The sequence below is a fragment of the Eriocheir sinensis genome, chromosome 2, assembly GCF_024679095.1.
Source record: "Eriocheir sinensis breed Jianghai 21 chromosome 2, ASM2467909v1, whole genome shotgun sequence".
NCBI lineage: Eukaryota > Metazoa > Arthropoda > Malacostraca > Decapoda > Varunidae > Eriocheir > Eriocheir sinensis.
Genome location: NC_066510.1, coordinates 7,863,790 through 7,884,906, shown reverse-complemented (window position 1 = coordinate 7,884,906; position 21,117 = coordinate 7,863,790). Strand labels below are relative to the sequence as shown.

The window sequence follows — 21,117 nt, the reverse complement described above, 5'->3', positions numbered from 1 at the left end:
TCACCATTTGCGCACCTTCAGACCGCCCATATGTGTGCAAATGGTGAGGTTTTACTGTATAATAATGTAATTATTTACCCGAAGTGCAAATTACGCAAATAGTGAGCTATTCCCATAGCTGGGCGTTATCGCGATAAGTTATCGCGATACTTTATCGCTGATAACAAAATCGGATTATCGACCATCCGCTACTTATTTAAATATATATCGGTATCTTCGTTACTTTTGTAACCAAACTAGCGATAATCGCTACTTTTTTTCCGCCTCTCAGAAAAAAACGTTGTCTCCCTACTGCGCATGCGTGGCCCGGTGTTGTATGAAAAAACTTCGGGGTATGAAATATCTTCGGTGATGAGATTTCATGCTTAGATCATGAAAATTAAAACACTAGGTTATTTTTTTTATGCTACTCAAAAATCAATATATCATAGAGAAAAATCATTTAACTTTGCCCCAAAAATGATTATTCACTGCCTCAAATTTGATATTCCATATTCGTTTGTGACCATGCCATGATACTGAAGGCACCCGGTGTTGTGTTATTTGGTGTCCCATCGTCAAAAGCTGGCGCTTTTGTTTACAAACACTGGTCTCGTGAACTGCGCATGCTCAGGCCATTAAGTGTAGACCTGTTCAGTCTCACAATGCTTTTTTAACACATTAAGAGTTGCTGGAAAGCTGAATCAAACATACAGTACCACCATCCTCGCTGTTTCTAGAACGACGTACACTCTGTACATATAAATACAACTCGTACAGAGTGTCGTTCTAAAAACAGCGAGGATGATGGTAGTGGTACTATATGTCTGATTCAGCCTTCCAGCAAGTCTTAATTACAGTTTAAAAGCTTTGTGGGACTGTACAGGTCTACGCTTGCTGGTCTGAGCATGCACCGTTCACGAGAGACCAGTGTTTGTAAACAATTTTTGACGGTGGGGACGCCAAACAACACAACACCGATTCAGGCATTTTTAGTATTACCGTCCATATGTACGTGTCAACGTGTGGTTTTAAGGTTTTGTAAGTTTTCTAAAATACAGATAATGAAAATTTGAATTCATCAATGTTGTTCTATCTGAAATATCAATATAGTATCGTTTTCGCCTATCGGACTTATCGCTAGCTAGTATCGGAATTGTGGATTTATATCAGGTATCGGTTATCGGTTATCGCCTATATTTGTGTCTCTAGTTAACGAATATCGGTTATCGCCGTTAAGGTTTTTCATTATCAGTTATCGGTTATCGGGAATAAGGTTTTCTGTTATCGTGCCCAGCTATGGCTATTCCTCCCTAATTACACATAATTTGCTGGGAGGTAATTTTATACAGGTAACTCGATTTATGCGAGTATTGTGTCCTTGAAGAGGTCGCATAAATCAAAAACAATGTAAATCAAACAAGAGGTAGGTTTTTATCATAAAATAAATATTCACTTAATTCAGTGGAGAGAGAGAGAGAGAGAGAGAGAGAGAGAGAGAGAGAGAGAGAGAGAGAGAGAGGATATTCACTCAGGCACTCAGTCTCAGCCTCACTCGTGTGAGGAAGAAATGAGGGACATCATGAGCGACTGGCTGGTATTGGTACCGGTACCGAGTAGTCTGGTACCAATACCATACCGTATAGCTGGTACCGTTAGTACCGGTACTGCTACCGGTACCAGCCCACCCCTATTGTTGAGTAGCGTGGCAGCGTGGGTACTGTATTTTTGTTCAAGTGGCGCGCGGGAAGAACTGAGCTCAGCTGTGTGGCCTCAGCGCCTTGTGAGTCCAGTTGCGCGAGACATCTGGTAGCCACTCCATAAAATATCGCATATAAGTGAAACAAACGTGTAAATTAAACAATTATTTGGATTTTGGACCCCGCGTTATTTAAAAAACGCGTAAACCAAACTCACGTAAATCGAGTTACCTGTATACAGAAATTTCCAACACCACACTACACAAATCACCACCCAGTCATACCACACCATATATTACAGCCATCCATGCCATGCCACACTTCACTTCATTAGCTACACTTAGTTGGTTCACACTGCACTTCAATTCACACTACGACCATGGATTCATCTTGATCTGTTTTGTTTAGACTAAATAGGACATCCAGATATAAAGAATTACGGATAGCCCTAAAGAGGACAGAACTGGCAACCCTATGCTGAGCTCTAAGGTGCCTATTTGGTGCTGCTGGAGATGCTTACAAGTATACTACAGGACTCAAGACTCATTCAATACTGGCTGTGTATCATTTGTCATTGGGTGCATCTTCTATGACATTGTCTTGCAATTTATCTCATTGATCTACTAATTAATAATCCATGCAAAGCATCACAAAATATAACATTTTCACAAAAAATTCATGTTAAAGGAATATTCTGAAAAGGAGCTGTCTTGTATAGGCCGACTGGCCTCTTGCAGACTCCTTACGTTCTTATGTTCTTATGTAACAAGATAAGAGAACACCCCGTGCTGGGGAACCACAGTCCAAAAAACTTTTTTCTCGAGTCTATGAAAATTGTAGATCTCCCAGTGATGTTTTCCTCTTCTTCTTCTTTTGACCTGTAAAGCCCCGTCCATACTATGCATCATGTAGCAGCCATGTGATGCAGTAGTGGTGTTGAAAACATTACACTAGCGTCCAGACTGAAGTGCATCACAACGCAACTCATCCTCGCGAGTCAGTCACCGATTGATTAGCTTTGACGGTGGGAATATTGCAGATGGAGTGGTAACGCCGGGGGCATGGCGTGATGATAGGCAGCTTCTACCCGTGGAGAGTTTATAGAGACATCCCACAAATGAGGCAAAAGCCATCAGGAAGGAGTTCATGAAATTTTTCAATGAGGAAGGAGCTGTTCCATGGCAGCAACGTATGTGGGGAAATATAGCTTAGTCTGGCAGCATCGTAAGTGTGACATATACCCTACTAGACGAGAGAGAGAGAGAGAGAGAGAGAGAGAGAGAGAGAGAGAGAGAGAGAGAGAGAGAGAGAGAGAGATTAAAATCGTTCTTTGGCATATCTTTATCTTTATATGTATGAAAATTTTATTATTGCTGGTGTACACATAATAAAATTATGAACTTGTTGAGTAGTTTCTCCTTCATCCAAGTTGGAAGTGAATGCACGTATGACTTCTCCCTCAGCCAGGAAAAGCAGCTCATCAAAGCACCACAACTTCGGAGTGTAGATGTCTTCCGTGCTAGCTCCAGATTTCTTTGATGCTCTCATGGCAGACATTTCCCTGTGGAACTGTGTCTTCAGTGTGTGCAGTTTTTTATTGATATCCTCATTCCGTACTATACAATTCATAAAAGTCGACAAGTCTGTTTTTATAGTTTCCAAGCTTGCGCTCCTGATGTTCTTCATCTTGTACTCCTTGCATTTAATGTTCCAAATGGATGGATGTTGCTTCAGTAACTCAATAAAATATAATGTATTGCTCCTTGTCCACTCGAAGGGTTTGGCGGAAGCAAGCGCGGATGATGATTGAGCCATCACAGAGAAAGTGTCACGCAATATTCCCACTACGATGGTTGGTGCAACACTGCGCGTCACATTGAAATGGCAATAGCCCATCAGTGCGTTCATTACGCTGCATCGTGTTGAAAACCACGTTTTTCAACACGTCCATTCAACACTGCGCACATCATGATGCATAGTGTGGACGGGCCTTAATGCATGGCAGCCATGGTGAAAAGTAACAGTGGAAAATTAAATCGGTGGAGGATCGCCCATGCCTTGCTGTTATCCCGTTTTTCCGTCGGGCGCCGTTTGTATGATCTTGATCTTGATGTCACAGGTGGCTTACGATTGTATGACTAAGGAGCAGTACAAGCTACATAAAAAAAATCATATTGGAAAAAAATATCCATGTGTTCATTATTAATTATTAATATTAGTGAGAATAATGGGGTAAATATGATATCAGAAACTGTACATCATGAGTCTTGTACGAGGAGTTATTTCGCGCAATACCAGCCCGGCTGCCATTTGCATTGTTCACAAACCACACCCATACAACAAACAGCTGCATGCCGCGTGTCACCAGAACCGCGTGAATTGTGTCTTGCCTAGTTGTCTGTGATAACCTACAAGTGATGGTGAGAATAATAAGCTAATTATGATCTCAGAAGCTGTACATAATCAGTATGTACGAGGAGATATTTCTCGCAACACCAGCCCGGCCGCCATTTGCATTGTTTGAAAACCACACAACCACACTCATACAACAAACAGCTGCATGCCGCGTGTCACCAGAACCGTGTGAATTGTGTCTTCCCTAGTTGTCTGTCATAACCTATGAGTGATGGTGGGAATAATATGCTAATTATGATATCAGAAGCTGTGCATCATCAGTATGTTTACGGGGATGTATTTCTCGCAACACCAGCCCGGCCGCCATTTTCATTGCTTTACTCAAGGACACTTGTCAATTCAAGCAGTAAAGATTACACCAAAAATATATAAATTTCGGGAAACTGTACATTGTCAATGTTCTTTAACCCGTACATATTTCTGAGCATTTTAAGAACTTTTTTTTTTTTAAGATTGTCTTAAAGTTTGGGGTGCGCGTTATACGCCGGTGCGCGTTATACGCCGCAAAATACGGTATTTATTTTTCGATAGAAACCTACCTCTTGTTTGATTTACATTGTTTTTGACTTACGCGACCTGCTCAAGGACGCAATACTCGCGTAAATCGAGAGTTACCTGTATCACTATCTTCAACACTAAACATCCTCGGTCTATCCTTAACTCAATCTCAACTGGAATCTTCACATCTCCTCTCTCGCTAAATCAGCTTCCTCGAGGTTGGGTGTTCAGTATCGTCTCCGCCAGTTCTTCTCCCCCGCGCAGTTGCTATCCATATACAGGGGCCTTGTCCGCCCTCGTATAGAATATGCATCTCACATGTGGGGGGGCTCCACTCACACAGCTCTTCTGGACAGAGTGGAGTCTAAGGCTCTTCGTCTCATCAGCTCTCCTCCTCCTACTGATAGTCTTCTACCTCTTAAATTTCGTCGCGATGTTGCCTCTCTTTCTATCTTCTATCGATATTTCCACGCTGACTGCTCTTCTGAACTTGCTAACTGCATGCCTCCCCCCCCTCCCGCGGCCCCGCTGCACACAACTTTCTGCTCATGCTCATCCCATATATACTGTCCAAACCCCTTATGCAAGAGTTAACCAGCATCTTCACTCTTTCATCCCTCACGCTGGTAAACTCTGGAACAATCTTCCTTCATCTGTATTTCCTCCTGCCTATGACTTGAACTCTTTCATGAGGAGGGTATCAGGACACCTCTCCTCCCGAAATTGATCTCTCTTTCGGCCACCTCTTTTGATTCTTTTTTTAGGAGCAGCGAGTGGCGGGCTTTTTTTTATTTTTTTTTTATTATTGTTTCCTTTTTTGTGTGTCCTTGAGCTGCCTCCTTTATTGTAAAAAAAAAAAAATCAACTGCCAAAGAAGTCATTTCTTCCATCTTAAGAGGTCTCTTTCTCCTTGACATGATAGACTAATAATAAAATAAAATAGGAAAAAAAATGCATAAATTCCCAGTGTTGGCTGATGTGCATGGCACATCCGCCACCGACGAAGCACAAGCGGTGACTGTCCTTGAGAGGCAATGTCGGTAAGTGTCCGGGGGTTTGAGATGCCAAATAACGATTTATTTTGTTAATATTGTTAGTAGTAAGGAATCGTCTATATATAGACCATGCTACAATCTAGCATGGGCAAATGAGAGCAAACGTCTATATATAGACGCGCCGACAAAAAGTCCCAATTTAGAAACGTCTATATATAGATCCTCCACCGGGAAGGGGTTAAGATGCGCTTCCGTGGTGCAGTGGTCAGCACGTCTGGCTACGGATCTATGGACACCTTTTTTCAGGCCACCACTGGTTATTTTTTTCTTCTCTTCTATGATGGAAAAACGAGTAGTGTTTTTTTTTTTCTTAACATTTGATATTGCCTTTTAACCGGTGGAATTGTTGTATAAAAAAATAATGCACAGGTATCGGTATTGGTCAAATATTGGGTTATCGGTATCGGTCAAAATTTTGGTATTGGTACATCCCTAATTTAAAGTGATGAAAATTAAATCGCAGGAAATTCCAAACTATGTAGTATCATGATATATTAATTACACTTTTCTAATATTTTTTCAACAATTTAGAAAATCCAATTGACATGCGACTTACAAAACTCCTTCAAGTATCGGTAGTATCGGCAGAAAATCATCCGATACCGATACTCTTAAAATGGGGCGATACCACCGATACCGATACATCGGTACATCCTTATTTTTTCATCATATTTATTCTTCCCAGTTACTCTTTATATTTATTCTTCACGTTTACTTTTTGTACGTTTATTTTTCATATTCTTCATAATCCTCCGCTCAGCTGATGTAATGTTGACATTTCCCGCCGCTCCGGCATACCATCACTGCCGAATCACACGCCTTCGTCTTGTCATGACCGTTATCATGCTGGTAGTCGCCGATACCACGAAAACAGCGACTGTGAAAGCGGATCGAGGGGATGGTAATGCCTTTTACCAGGGTGGTAAGGCCTTTGGTTAGGGTGTGTACCAGACGACTGTGAAAGCGGCCCCTAGACACAGTATTAAGTTTCGAAGCGGAATTTAGTGAGGATTCTTATGTTATCCTCAAAATCCTCATACGTCTATTAGTTCCCGAGTTACACCAGGAAAACTGTATTTTTTTCGATGTGACAGACCCCTTCTCCCTCCACTCCTCCTCCCTCCTCCTCATCACTCCTCATTTACGCTCCTTAGAAAGGAGAAAGGTTGCCATATGTTTCCATTAATAAACTTATCCTAACAAATGACGCTCCAAAATTTGACGCAGTCTCACCGAAAACTTAATTTTTAATTATTTTTTTAAAACTTTTATGACGCGTTTCGTGTCATTGGGCGCTAGGACCTTTTTACCCTTGATGACGCGAAATGCGTCATCGGGCGAGAGAGGGTTAATATTATTGTGATATCTGGTATCTCAGTGTCTCCCTTCCTCTCTATCCCTCCCTTACGGGGGTCCTGTCCTGCTCCCCCCAGCAGAGCTGAGGTGGTGGGGGTGATCGCACTCTTACCAACCCTGCCAAGATTACCGGGTTGCTCAGTGTGAAATTCGTCGGACCCCACCGTAACGATAGTTTTTTGAGTGTGTGTATATTACATGGCTAAGGGGTCACTTGAATGAATGGCTGAGTTGAGGTGCGTGCATAGGGACAGATGCGAGGTAGGGGAGAGGAGCAGGAGGTGTGGGAATGCTGCACTATTCACAACGGGACATTAGAATAATTTTTATTCTTAATGAAAATTTTGAATTTTGGAATTCAACTCCATCATAAGTCAGGGACTGTCTGTATTGTACTATTTGACTTTATAACCATTTCTGCTCGAAATTTCTTGTTTTTTCAATGTGTTTTGTTGATTTGACTTATTTTTTTGTGAACAACTGCTTATAACCCTTGTAAAATCAATGCTTTCTTTCTTTTCAGGAAAATCGTCCGATTCCAGAGCCTGGTCCAGATGGTGAGAAATCTTAGAATAGTATTAATGTTATATAATCTCAAATTTTATATATATATATATATATATATATATATATATATATATATATATATATATATATATATATATATATATATATATATATATATATATATATATATATATATATATATAGATATATATATATATATATATAGATATATATATATATATATATATATATATATATATATATATATATATATATATATATAGGTAACTCGATTTACGCGAGTATTGCGTCCTTGAAGAGGTCGTGTAAATAAAAAACAATGTAAATCAAACATAAGGTAGGTTTCTGTCGAAAAATAAATACCGTATTTTGCGGCGTATAATGCGCACCGGCGTATTTGACAACAATTTTGAAAGAAAAAAAAAGTTCTTAAAATGCTCAGAAATATGTACGGGTTAAAGAACATTGACAATGTACAGTTTCCCGAAATTTGTATATTTTTTGTGTAATCTTTACTGCTTGAATTGACAAGTGTCCTTGAGTAAAGCAATGAAAATGGCGGCCGGGCTGGTGTTGTGAGAAATACATCCCCGTAAACATACTGATGATGCATAGCTTCTGATATCATAATAAGCATATTTTTCTCACCATCACTCGTAGGTTATGACAAACAACTAGGCAAGACACAATTCACACGGTTCTGGTGACACGCGGCATGCAGCTGTTTGTTGTTTGGGTGTGGTTGTGCGGTTTTCAAACAATGCAAATGGCGGCCGGGCTGGTGTTGCGAGAAATATCTCGTACATACTGATTATGTACAGCTTCTGAGATCATAATAAGCATATTATTCTCTCAGTCACTCGTAGGTTATGACAGACAGCTAGGCAAGACACAATTCACGCGGTTCTGGTGACACGCGGCATGCAGCTGTTTGTTGTGTGGGTGTGGTTGTGTGGTTTGTAAACAATGCAAATGGCGGCCGGGCGTGAAATAACTCCTCGTACAAAACTCATGATGTACAGTTTCTGATATCATATTTACCCCATTATTCTCACAAATATTAATAATTAATAATGAACAAATGGATATTTTTTCCAATATGATTTTTTTATGTAGCTTGTGCTGCTCCTTAGTCATACAATCGTAAGCCACCTGTGACATCAAGATCAAGATCTTACAAATGGCGCCCGACGGTAAAACGGGATAACAGCAGGGCATGGGCGATCCTCCACCGATTTCATTTTTGTTTAGTAGTTATTTGATCGCCCTGTATTCTATGGTAACATATTATAAGACAGCTACGGACTATGAAAGATCATTAACAATAATAAAGGTAAGTTTGCAGTTGTTATTGGATAAGACGAAACACAGACCAATAAAAAACACTCGAAAGAAGAAAAAATATTAAAAATTTGTACATTCGGCGTATAACGCGCAGGGCTAAACTTTCAGGCATTTTTTATGTGAAAAAGGTGCGCGTTATACATTCAGTAGAGAGAGAGAGAGAGAGAGAGAGAGAGAGAGAGAGAGAGAGAGGAGAGAGAGAATATCCATATCACCGAGATATCCAATCAGGCACTCAGTTTCACCCTCTCTCGTCTGAGAAAGAAATGAGGGAGAGCATGAGCGCCTGGCTAGTATTGGTACCGGTACCGTACCGTATAGCTGGTATCGTTAGTACCGGTACTGGTACCGTTATCTGCCACCCCTATCGTTGAGTAGCGTGGCAGCGTGGGTACTGTATTGTTGTTCAGGTGGTGCGCGGGAAGAACTGAGCTCAGCTGTGTGGCCGTGGCACCGTGTGAGTCCAGTTGCATGAGACATATGGTGGCCACTCCATAAAATATCGCGTATAAGTGGAAAAAAAAACGTGTAAATTAAACATTTATTTGGATTTTGGACCCCGCGTTATTTAAAAAACGCGTAAAACAAACTCGCGTATATATATATATATATATATATATATATATATATATATATATATATATATATATATATATATATATATATATATATATATATATATATATATATATATATATATATATATATATATATATATATATATATATATATATATATATATATATATATATATATATATATATATATATATATATATATATATATATATATATATATATATATCTATATATACGTCCCTCAAATAGTACGGTTTCAGTTTTATACGGATTATCATGGATGAATTTTTTTATGATTTTTATATTTCCCGTTCGTCGCACCAAGTAGCCATAGTGTGAGTGGCAACACTTTTCTACCAAAACACCTGCTGAAAGCATCCCAAAGCGTTCGAGAAAGTGTGCACCTTGCAGAAGAATTCATATTTAGGAGAAGTTACATTTCAGGATGAGTTACTTTGTGGTAGGGAGAGCATAAATGAGAGCAATGTTCGCTGTATCTATCATAGTGTAAAAGAAATTCTTGCCGCAGTAGCTGCGAGTGCTCCAAGAGTGCTGCAAGAGTGGAGATAAAGCCCGTCCTTTTCTGTTTGTCCATAAATTAACCTATTATAAACACATAAATAGGCATTTTCTTACCTTAAACAAGAAATTGGTGGGCAGGAGTGGGCACTCCTACAGAATCCGGGCTCAGTTTCTACTCGCCGGCTAAAGTTGCCAGTTATGCATTTTCTGCTGTAGTGTTACCAAGCTGGACAAGTGAGCCATCTTGGCAGTGCTGCCTTCCACATTGTCAGCGAGCGAGCGATGTCATACACTCACACTCTCTCTTACTCTCAACCACAATTTCTATTATTGCTCTCTAAATCGTACTTTAAATAAGATACGAAACGATAATTGTGGAGATTGACTCCGCGACTCCCAAATACGACATTACGCCTCCATATTATATAGTTAAGGGACGCATATTTAAACTACTCCAACCGAACTGTAAATAACCTGACCTCTGACGGTGGGCTTTGCCCCCCTCGACCCCCCCCCAGCGTGGTAACACTGCATTGTAACTGCAGCAAAAAATGCATAACTGGCAACTTGGGCCCGTGGGTAACAGCTGAGCCAGGCAGGACCCGGATTCCGTAGTGTTTCTATGGGGGGCAGTAATTTTATACGGACTTTCGAATAGTACAGGGGTCCTGGGTCCGTAACCCCCGTACTATTTATATATATATATATATATATATATATATATATATATATATATATATATATATATATATATATATATATATATATATATATATATATATATATATATATATATATATATATATATATATATATATATATATATATATATATATATATATATATATATATATATATATATATATATATATATATATATATATATGTAGTGGCGACGGCCTGATGAACGAGCCTCCCATAACCCACTTAGCCAGGGGGGTACCTCTTTGGCCGACTCGGTAAGGAGTGGCTCTCCCGTCACGCTGGTCGCGGGTTCAATCCCAGGCAGCCGGGGAATACCCTCTCCTTGTCTTGATTAATTTCTCGTGTGTTTCGATACACGCAGAGGTCGTGTTGGGAAATAGAAAGGGTGGAAAATAAGCTCGTCGGGGCATTACAGTGGTGGCATAGCGGTGGGCATCCTCTCCTGCAGTTCTGTTGAGCTTCCCCGAAGGGATAACAGGTAGGATGGCCCATGCTCCGAGGGTAATAGAAAATGGGAAGAGTTGGAGGTATGTCTCAAAGGGACATTGTGGAGTTATGTCTCAAAGGGACATTGTCAACACACAGAAATTAATCTACATAGAGGGGAAAGCCGTGTAGTGCGGCGACGGCCTGATGAACGAGCCACCCATAACCCACTTAGCCAGGGGGGTACCTCTTTGGCCGACTCGGTAAGGAGTGGCTCTCCCGTCACGCTAGTCGCGGGTTCAGTCCCAGGCAGCCGGGGAATACCCTCTCCTTGTCTTGATTAATTTCTCGTGTGTTTCGATACACGCAGAGGCCGTGTTGGGAAATAGAAAGGATGGAAAATAAGCTCGTCGGGGCATTACATATATATACAGGTAACTCGATTTACGCGAGTTTGGTTTACGCATTTTTTAAAATAACGCGGGGTCCAAAATCTAAATAAATATTTATTTTACACGTTTTTTCCACTTATACGCGATATTTTATGGAGTAGCCACCATATGTCTCACGCAATTGGACTCACACGGCGCCGCGGCCACACAGCTGAGCTCAGTTCTTCCCGCGCGCTACTTGAACAACAATACAGTACCCATGCTGCCACACTACTCAGCAATAGGGGTGGGCAGGTACCGGTACCAGTACCGGTACTAACGGTACCAGCTGTACAGTACGGTACCGGTACCAAACTGCTCGGTACCGGTACCAATACTAGCAAGTCGCTCATGGTGTCCTTCATTTCTTCCTCACACGAGTGAGGCTGAGATTGAGTGCCTGAGTGGATATATCGGTGATATTGATATTCTCTCTCTCTCTCTCTCTCTCTCTCTCTCTCTCTCTCCACTGAATGAAGTGAATATTTATTTTCGACAGAAACCTACCTCTTGTTTGATTTATATTGTTTTTGATTTACGCGACCTCTTCAAGGACGCAATACTCGCGTAAATCGAGTTACCTGTATATATATATATATATATATATATATATATATATATATATATATATATATATATATATATATATATATATATATATATATATATCAACAAACCACTTGTGCCAGAAATCGAACCCGTACTTTCTGAATAGAAATCAAGGCGCATATATATATATATATATATATGTATATATTTATATATATATCTTAATATATATATATATATATATATATATATATATATATATATATATATATCTCTATATATATATATATATATATTAGTACCCTCTCGAGTTTTGTGCTATCCGAGTTTCGTGATCCTCACGAGTTTCGCGGTTAGTCCTAAATTCTTACCATCCCGACTTTCGCACATTATCACTCCGAGTTTCGCGCTGCTTTGACACTTACGGGTCACGTCTGCTTACCATCGGCGTCACGCACGCAACCTTTAGAGGTAGTATCACACTGGACGTTTTCCACCAAACATTGTGGTTATGGCGAGAGAGAGAGAGAGAGAGAGAGAGAGAGAGAGAGAGAGAGAGAGAGAGAGAGAGAGAGAGGGGAGGGGGGGGGGGTAAACGGGAAGAGAAAACGGGTCGTTTTGAAGCCGCAGTTGAAGGCGGGTGCCTTATGATTGGCTGACAGTTCTGAAAACACACTTGTGATTCGCTGAGAGTCTGATGACGTCATCGCTGACGCCCACTCTGTCAGCGGCTTTACTGCCTTAAGGCGGTGTCACAATGGCCGTTTTCGTCCAACCGTTGGGGCTACGGGCATCGCCCGTGCGCCCAACCGGGAGCGAGTTCACGGTTATCCGTAAGCTGGTGTCACACAGGTTTTTTTTCTTCCCGCCGCGTTGGCACCGCCTAGGGCAACCGGCAATTCCAACTTTTCCTGGTATGCGTCACACACGGCCAAGGTTGGTTGCCCGTATCCACATCCACAACGTAAATAGAGAACTTGCTGTGTATCAACATGGCGTCGTCTGCTAAAGTAAGGGCTGTCGCGGCTTGTGCTGCCATTACCCAAGTTGTGGACGTATTGCTGCAGTTAAATGGAAGGAAGAAACAGTTGTGGGTGTGGCATGCCTGTGGTTCCTCCATGCCAGTTCTCATTGCCACCACTGCGCGTGCGCGGCCAACCCACCCATACACATGGATCGAATAACAACACACACACACACACACACACACACACACACACACACACACACACACACACACACATCAGACTCATTAGGAGCCATTGCAGATGTTTCTGACAAACAGAAACGACTTCACTATTTATTTGCTTGTTTTAGAACGTATTTGGTGAGTGGCTCACATGAACCAAACCCTGCTCTTGGCAAGAAGAGAGCAGTCGTCTTTAACACTACTCTCAATTTGCCATTGGGTATGTTTGGTTTGTATGAACCACTCACCAAATAAGTTCTAACACACTCTAGGAAATGGCAGTCATTTTTTTTTGTGAGAAACATCTGTCATGGTTCATGATGAGTCTGGGCCCGGATCCACAAAGGCTTAGTGCGTAGTTTTGGGCCCGTAGTTCGTAGTTTTGAGAACATTGAGATTCACAAAACTCGCGGCCTTAACTAATCGATGACGTCACGGGTTAGCGCGCGGATCTACAAACGTTTACCGCACTCTGTGTGACGTTAAATTTGTTGTTAAATAACTACTGCCTCGGAGCTGACGGTAACGCTAACATTATTATCAGATTTACGTATAAATGCTTATAAATCGCGTTTTTCAACTTGAAATATAACTTTGCTTGTAGAGGAGGCCCATTTCTTTATAAAATGATGAGATATGCACCCTTTGAGAGGTATATGATAAGTGTGGGCGGTATGGCAACACCCGGCCGGGGGATTGCCAGACCTCCCTCCTCTGCCTGCCGTGGAGGATGGCTTGGCGACGAGGAAAAGTTGCCGAACTTTATGTAATTTCTGATTTACTAGGAGAATTTTGCGTTTTTCTTCTATATGTAGATACAGAAAGCGTTAATTTACCCTTACATGTCAACAGAACGATCTTACAATATATAATAGCGAAGAAATCTGAGGCATATAGATGCCCAGGCTCAATTCTGCCCGGGGCTCAATTTTGTCGATGACAGGGGCCTATATTTTTCCTTCCCCTGTCATTATTAATGAATCTCAGGTGTCGCAACTTGGTGTGAACATGCCCTAAGTATTCACCTGTGGAAATATATTGATGTATATGTGATTGGTATCCTATTTTCTGATAAAAATGGATGTGCGATCATGGGTGTCGGAGCGCTTCTGGAGGATGGCTTGGCGACGAGGAAAAGCTGCCGATCTTTATGTACTTAAATTTTGACATGTTCTTTGTCATCATAATAAAGAATGATGATCATGCTAGTTCTAGACGCCATATCAGTCGAAAAGAACCCCACATACACGAGCTTGAGCTAAGATAACAGAGGCATGTGGATGCCCGGGCTCAATTTTGCCCGAGGCTCAATTTTGCCCGTGACACCGCCCCCATCCGTGGAAGGACCATGGACCTTCGTCAGGTGACAGCTGGCCCATGAGTTGGGCTGCAGATATGGCAAGACAGTCTTAATTTTCCCTATTCCTTCCTTCCGTCCTTCGTTCTGTCTGCCTCGATATCTGTCCCATATTTCTATTTGCTTTCTTCCTGCCTCAATCTCCTCCGTATCTTCTTTTTCTTCATCTTAAGCATGTTCGTAGGTAACAAGACATCGAACAGCAGAGTTACCTTGACGTAAATGTGCAGCAAACAACGAAATAATTGAATTCGTAGATTACGATTTAGTACAGTTTGCCTTGAAAGGAAGAAAAATGGGAAAAGAGAATGGGTTTCTTGAACCAGCAGCTGGAGGGGGCTCCCTAGGATTGGCTGACGGTTCTGTAAACGTGCTTGCGATTCGCTGCAAGGCCAATGACGTCATCAACCAATCAGCGGCCACGCTGACAGCGCGCCTCTAACTACAATCTAAAGTTTGCTCTGTGAATCTGACGCTAACGTCGGTAGCTAAATCAATAGTGCGTAGTTATGTTAGTTCGTAGTTATTGAGTCTGTTTGTGAATTCGGGCCCTGGTGTGTGCGTGCGTGTCTTTGTTGTTACTCGATCCACATGTTTATGTGGTCGGAGTCTAGGTGGGTGGGTTGGCCGCTCGCGCACAATGGTGACAATGAGAACTGGCACGGAGGAACCACAGACACACCACACCCACAACTGCTTCTTCCTGACATTTAACTGATGCAACAAATCCATAACTTGGGTAATGGCAGCACAAGCCGCGACATCCCTTACTTTAGCAGACGACGCCATGTAGATACAGGGCAAGTGCTTTGTTTACGTTGTGGATGTGGATACGGGCAACCGACCTTGGCCTGGAAAAGTTGGATTTGCCGGTTGCCCAAGCTGCCGCCAACGCGGTGGGAAGAAACCAGCAGGCTACGGACAACCGACAACTCGCACCCGGATGGGCGCACCGGAGTTGCCAGTAGCCACAACGGTTAGAAGAAAACGGCCAGTGTGACACTGCCCCAAGCAGGGAGGCCGCTGACCGGGTGAGCGCCGGCGATGACGTCATCGGACTCCTAGCAAATTACAAGCGTGTTTTCAGAGCTCAGCCAATTGTAAGGCTTCATCTGTATCTTTAAAACAACCCGTTCTCTCTTCCTGTTTTCTTCCTTTTTCCAAGGTACGTATTTTGAGATAACAAGGGAGTAAAGGAGGAAAAAATGTGAGCTTCGGGGGGCAGCATGAGCCAATTATAATAGCGCCACAATAAACAGTTGCCTGGGCCATGACAGGCTCGGGGCCGACCATCAGGCCCAGATGGATAGTCTACTGGCGCCGTAGCCCACATGTAAAAATAAAAAATAAAAAATAAAAAAAAATCCACGTGACGGAACAGATAAGCGCTTTTTCAGTGTTTTCAATACCTCGAGTTTAGCGCTAAACCTTCGGAACGAAGCGAGCGAGAAACTCGAGAGGGTACTATAAATGTGTGTATATATATATATATATATATATATATATATATATATATATATAGATATATATATATATATATATATATATATATATATACTGTCGTCCCTCAAATAGTACGGTTTCAGTTTTATACGGATTGTCATGGAAGATTTTTTTAAGGAGTTTTATATTTCACGCTTGACACACCAAGTAGCCATGGCGTGAGTGGCAACACTGTTCTTCCAAAACACCTGTTGAAAGCACCCCAAAGCGTTCGAGATAGGTGTTCACCTTGCAGAAGAATTCGGATTTAGGAGAAGTTACGTTTTGGGATGAGTTACGTTTCAGTAGGGAGAGCATATCATGTGAATGAGAGCAGTGTTCGCTGTATCTATCATCTTGGTCTTGGTTTTGGCTCGGGAGGTAGTCGTCCCTTTCGGTCCTAACTACAGCCTTTGAAACGGCTTACTTCCTCTTGCCGCAGTAACTGCCAGTGCTCCATGAGCGCTGCCAGAGTGGAGATAAAGGTCATCCTTTTACTAAGCCTTGTCATTGCTATGGTTACAGAGTCTCACTCGCAGCAAAATGTCGTACGCTGATCTTCCTGGTGACGTTTAACATGCATTACTAGCTGTCCTGGCTGACGAACTCCTTACAACAGAAGGTGAAAAGGAAGCTGCAGTGGTTATGGTGGCACAGAGAGGTGAAATACATGGAAACACTTATGTGTTTGTTTGGGCCGCCATATTTGCTGATGACGTCATCACAGCATGAGGCGCTCCATCTCTCAAAGCCGGGAGCCAGGGGACGTACCGAGTTGGGAACTCGTGCTGCCGCGTCACGCGTTTGAGAACACTCGGGACATTCCGAGAGTCCCGATTCCCTCTCTCAAACGCTGCCCAGGTGTGTTTCTGAGGGGGGCACTAATTTTATGCGGATTTTCGAATAGTACGGGGATCCTGGGTCCCTAATCCCCGTACTATTTTGAGGGTTTACGCATTTTTTTAAATAACGCCGTCACAAGACTCCGTGGGAGGGAGATATGTAAACACTTTGCACAACTTCTGTAGTTTAATATTCTTCCTTAGTAGTACACTTCACTCTTGACTCTTCGCTGGCGACTAGCTTACTATGACTCGGACTGGGACTCTCTCGCCCTCTTCTCCTATATATATCCAGAACAGTACAGTCTAGAATGTTACAGTATATTTTAGATCATACAAGAACATGTAGCAAAAATATATGCGAGTTGGCAACACTTCCCGCCTGGCAACTGGCCGCGCGGAGGGCTCGCCTTGCTCCCCGCCCCCCTGCTCGCTCCTCCCGGAGCCTTCTAGAGGCCCATGGACGCCGAGGTAAGCTTCCAGCACAACACTATCCGCCCCTCTTAATTGTGATCGTCCCGATCACACACTTAACTATATGCAAACATAAGAGAATTAATCAAAAACATAATAATCGTCGTATCGCTGTGGACGCCTGCGTTGTCTGTTTTCTGTTCGGTGCCTCCTGCGCGTCTGTCTCCTGGTGTGCCTCGTCGTCGTCCGCTTCTTGGGGTGTCCCTGGAACATCTGCCGAAGCCGGGAGGTTATCTCCCTCGGCTGAAAGGTCCAGAAGGCCTATGTCGTCGTCGACCTCCTCTCGGTCCTGGACGTCCCTTGCGTTTTCGTCGGCTGCTGGGTGTCTGTAGTTGTTCCGGGTGTAGTTTCCCGGACCGTGGTACCTGCATAGGCGGTTGACGCGGACAACTTTCGGCTTGGTCCTTTCCGTTCTCCGGATTCGGTAAGTCACGTCGGAGAGGCATTCTAGCACAGTATAAGGGCCTTCCCAGGGGCTCTGTAACTTCGGAGACTGTCTTTTCTTCCTCTGCGGGTTGTAAAGCCAGACTTGGTCTCCTTCCTTGAAGTCAACGTGGCTTGCCCTCATATTGTAACCGCGCTTCATGGCCTCCCCGGAGAACTTCAAGGCACCACGGACTTGATGGTGCACCTCTTCCAGCCGTTCCTCTAGTTGATGGGCAAAACTGGAGGTGTCCCTTGGAAGGCTCTCCCCAGGAGGCATTCCTGTCAGTAGGTCCACCGGCAATCGCAGCTCACGTCCAAACATCAGCTTTGCCGGTGAATACCCTGTTGTCTTGTGGGCGGCAGACCTGTAGGCCATGAGGAGCGCAGGCAGCTTCTGATCCCATGAAGACTGATCATTGATGCACTGCTTGGCCAACTCCTGGCCCAACGTCCAATTAAACCTCTAAACCATTCCATCTGACTGTGGGTGCAGAGGGGTGGTCCGGGTCTTCTTGATACCCAGGAGCTTGCAGCACTCAGCAAGGACTGTTGACTCAAAATTCCTTCCCTGGTCGGAATGGAGCTCGTTAGGCACACCGAAGCGACAAAAGAACTCCTCCACCAATACCTTAGCGATGGTAGTGGCTTCCTGCTCAGGGATGGCGTAGGCTTCCGGCCACTTGGTGAAGTAATCCATTGTGACGCAGATGTACCTACTTCCGTTCGTTGTCAGAGACAAGGGTCCTGCTATATCCACTGCCACCCCCCTGTCGCCTATCAACTTGGCGTCGTCGCTAAAGTAAGGGCTGTCGCGGCTGGTGCTGCCATTACTCAAGTAATGGAATTGTTGCTGCAGTTAAACGGAAGGAAGAAACAGTTGTGGGTGTTGCATGCCTGTGGTTCCTCCATGCCAGTTCTCATTGTCACCACTGCGCGTGCGCGGCTAACCCACCCATCTTGACTCAACCACATAAACACATGAATCGAATAACAACACACACACACAACACACACACACACACACACACACACACACACACACACACCAAACTCATTAGGACCCATTGCAGATGTTTCTGATAAACAGAAACGACTTCACCATTACTTGAGTGTGTTAGAACGTATTTGGTGAGTGGCTCACATGAACCAAACCTAGCTCTTGGCAAGAAGAGAGCAGTCGTCTTTAACACTGCTCTCTTCTTGCCATTGGGTATGTTTGATTTGTATGAACCATTCACCAAATAAGTTCTAACACACTCTAGGAAATGGCGAAGCCATTTTTGTTTGTGAGAAACACCTGCCATGGTTCAAGATAAGTCTGGTGTGTGCGTGCGTGTGTGTGCGTGTGTGTGTGTGTGTGTGTGTGTGTGTGTGTGTGTGTGTGTGTGTGTGTGTGTGTGTGTTGTTATTTGATTCATGTTTTTTTGTACCCTTGAGCTGCCTCCTTTGTTGTAAAAAAAAAATAAAAAATGCGCAATGCTGACAATGAGAACTGGCACGGAGGAACCACAGACATGCCACACCCACAACAGCTTCTTCCTCCCATTTAACTGCAGCAACAAGTCCATAACTTGGGTAATGGCAGCACAAGCCGCGACAGCCCTTACTTTAGCAGACGACGCCATGTTGATACAGGGCAAGTGCTTTGTTTACGTTGTGGATGTGGATACGGGCAACCGACCTTGGCCGTGTGTGACGCACACTCGGAAAAGTTGGATTTGCCGGTTGCCCAAGCTGCCACCAACACGGTGGGAAAAGGGCCCAGTATGACATCAGGTTACGGACAACCGATAACTCGCTCCCAGATGGGCGCACGGGCGTTGCCAATAGCCACAACAGTTAGAGGAAAATGGCCAGTGTGATACTGCCTTAAGGCAGTGAGGCCACTGACAGGGTGAGCGGCGGCAATGACGTCATCGGACTCCCAGCGAATCACAAGCGTGTTTTCAGAGCTCAGCCAATCATAAGGCTTCATCTGTGGCTTTAAAACGACCAGTTCCCTCTTCCTGTTTTTTTTCCTTTTTCCAGGGCATGTATTCTGAGATAACAAGGGAGTATAGGAGGAAAAAAGTGAGTTCCAAGGGTCAGCATGAGCCAATTATAATGGCGCCACTATAAACAGTTGCCTGTGCCATGACGGGCTTGGGGCCGACCATCAGGCCCAGATGGATAGTCCACTGGCGCCATAGGCCACATAAAAAAAAAAAAAAAAAATCCCCACGGGTCAGAACAGATTAGCACTTTTTCAGTGTTTTCAATACATCAAGTTTCACGATCCTCGAGTTTAGTGCTATACCTTCGGAACGAAGCGAGCGCAAAACTCGAGAGGGTACTATATATATATATATATATATATATATATATATATATATATATATATATATATATATATATATATATATATATATATATATATATATATAACGGCGAGATTTTCTATTCTCTTTTTTCTATTACTCTCTTGGTCAAACACGTCCTTCTGCGTGTATTGAAATACACAAGAAATTAATCAAGATCAGGGTATTCGCCGGCTGCCTGGGATTGAACCCGCGACCAGCGTGACGGGAGAGCCACTCCTTACCGAATCGGCCAAAGAGGTACCCCACTGGCTAAGTATTTGGGTACTCCTCGGGTTATGACAGGGTTCAGGATTTGCAAGTTGGTTGTAAGTACAATTGGTTGTAAGTAAAAAATTACATTAATAAATTAAATAGAATATTATTCAAATGTCCTGCTGCAGTTAGAGTGGTGTTCCCGTGCCTCCTCTCTACCCCTAACCCCAGCTCTGTTCCCATGTGCTCGCCCCAGCCTTTCACTCAGGTGAGCCCTTAGCCACACAATGTGCAGTGTTAAGCAGTGGACTTTTGCCAAGGTTGTGGCATTAGCCAATCACCCCATCAAGTCATGCTGGGGGCTATGTTGGTGGGGGGACAATGTAAACAAAGGACACATTAGTAATATGAGTGGCCAGTGTCACTTTTTTTCTATGTCCAGGGAAGCAGCTCAAGGGCAAAAAATAAAAACAGGAACAAAAGGCCCACTAGACGCTGTTTCAACAAAAGAAAACAGATCAAGAGGCCAAAAGAGAGGTCAGTTTCAGCTGTAGAGGTGTTTTGATACTCTATATCATTTCCTTTGTCATTCAGAGAGGCAGTAAAGGACTCCAATGTAGGGTTGAGGATATTTGAGTACAGTTGAGTTGTATTATGGTACTATTGTTAAGTTCATATCATTCCTTTCGTGGGCATTTTCTGGAGATAG

The 21,117-nt window shown here is 43.0% G+C and overlaps 1 protein-coding gene across 3 annotated transcripts in view; it reads left to right on the top strand.

Annotated features, from left to right (window-relative positions):
• The window catches only part of LOC126998962 (sorbitol dehydrogenase-like), a 131,379-nt gene that overhangs the window by 31,368 nt on the left and 78,894 nt on the right, over nt 1–21,117 (top strand). For 2 of the 3 annotated variants that reach the window (XM_050861260.1, XM_050861267.1), the window contains exon 2: nt 7,527–7,560. The exons of the other annotated variant lie outside the window; for it this stretch is intronic. In XM_050861260.1, the coding sequence (XP_050717217.1) occupies nt 7,527–7,560 (34 nt within the window). The remainder of the gene's footprint in view (nt 1–7,526; nt 7,561–21,117) is intronic. 3 annotated transcript variants of the gene reach the window in all.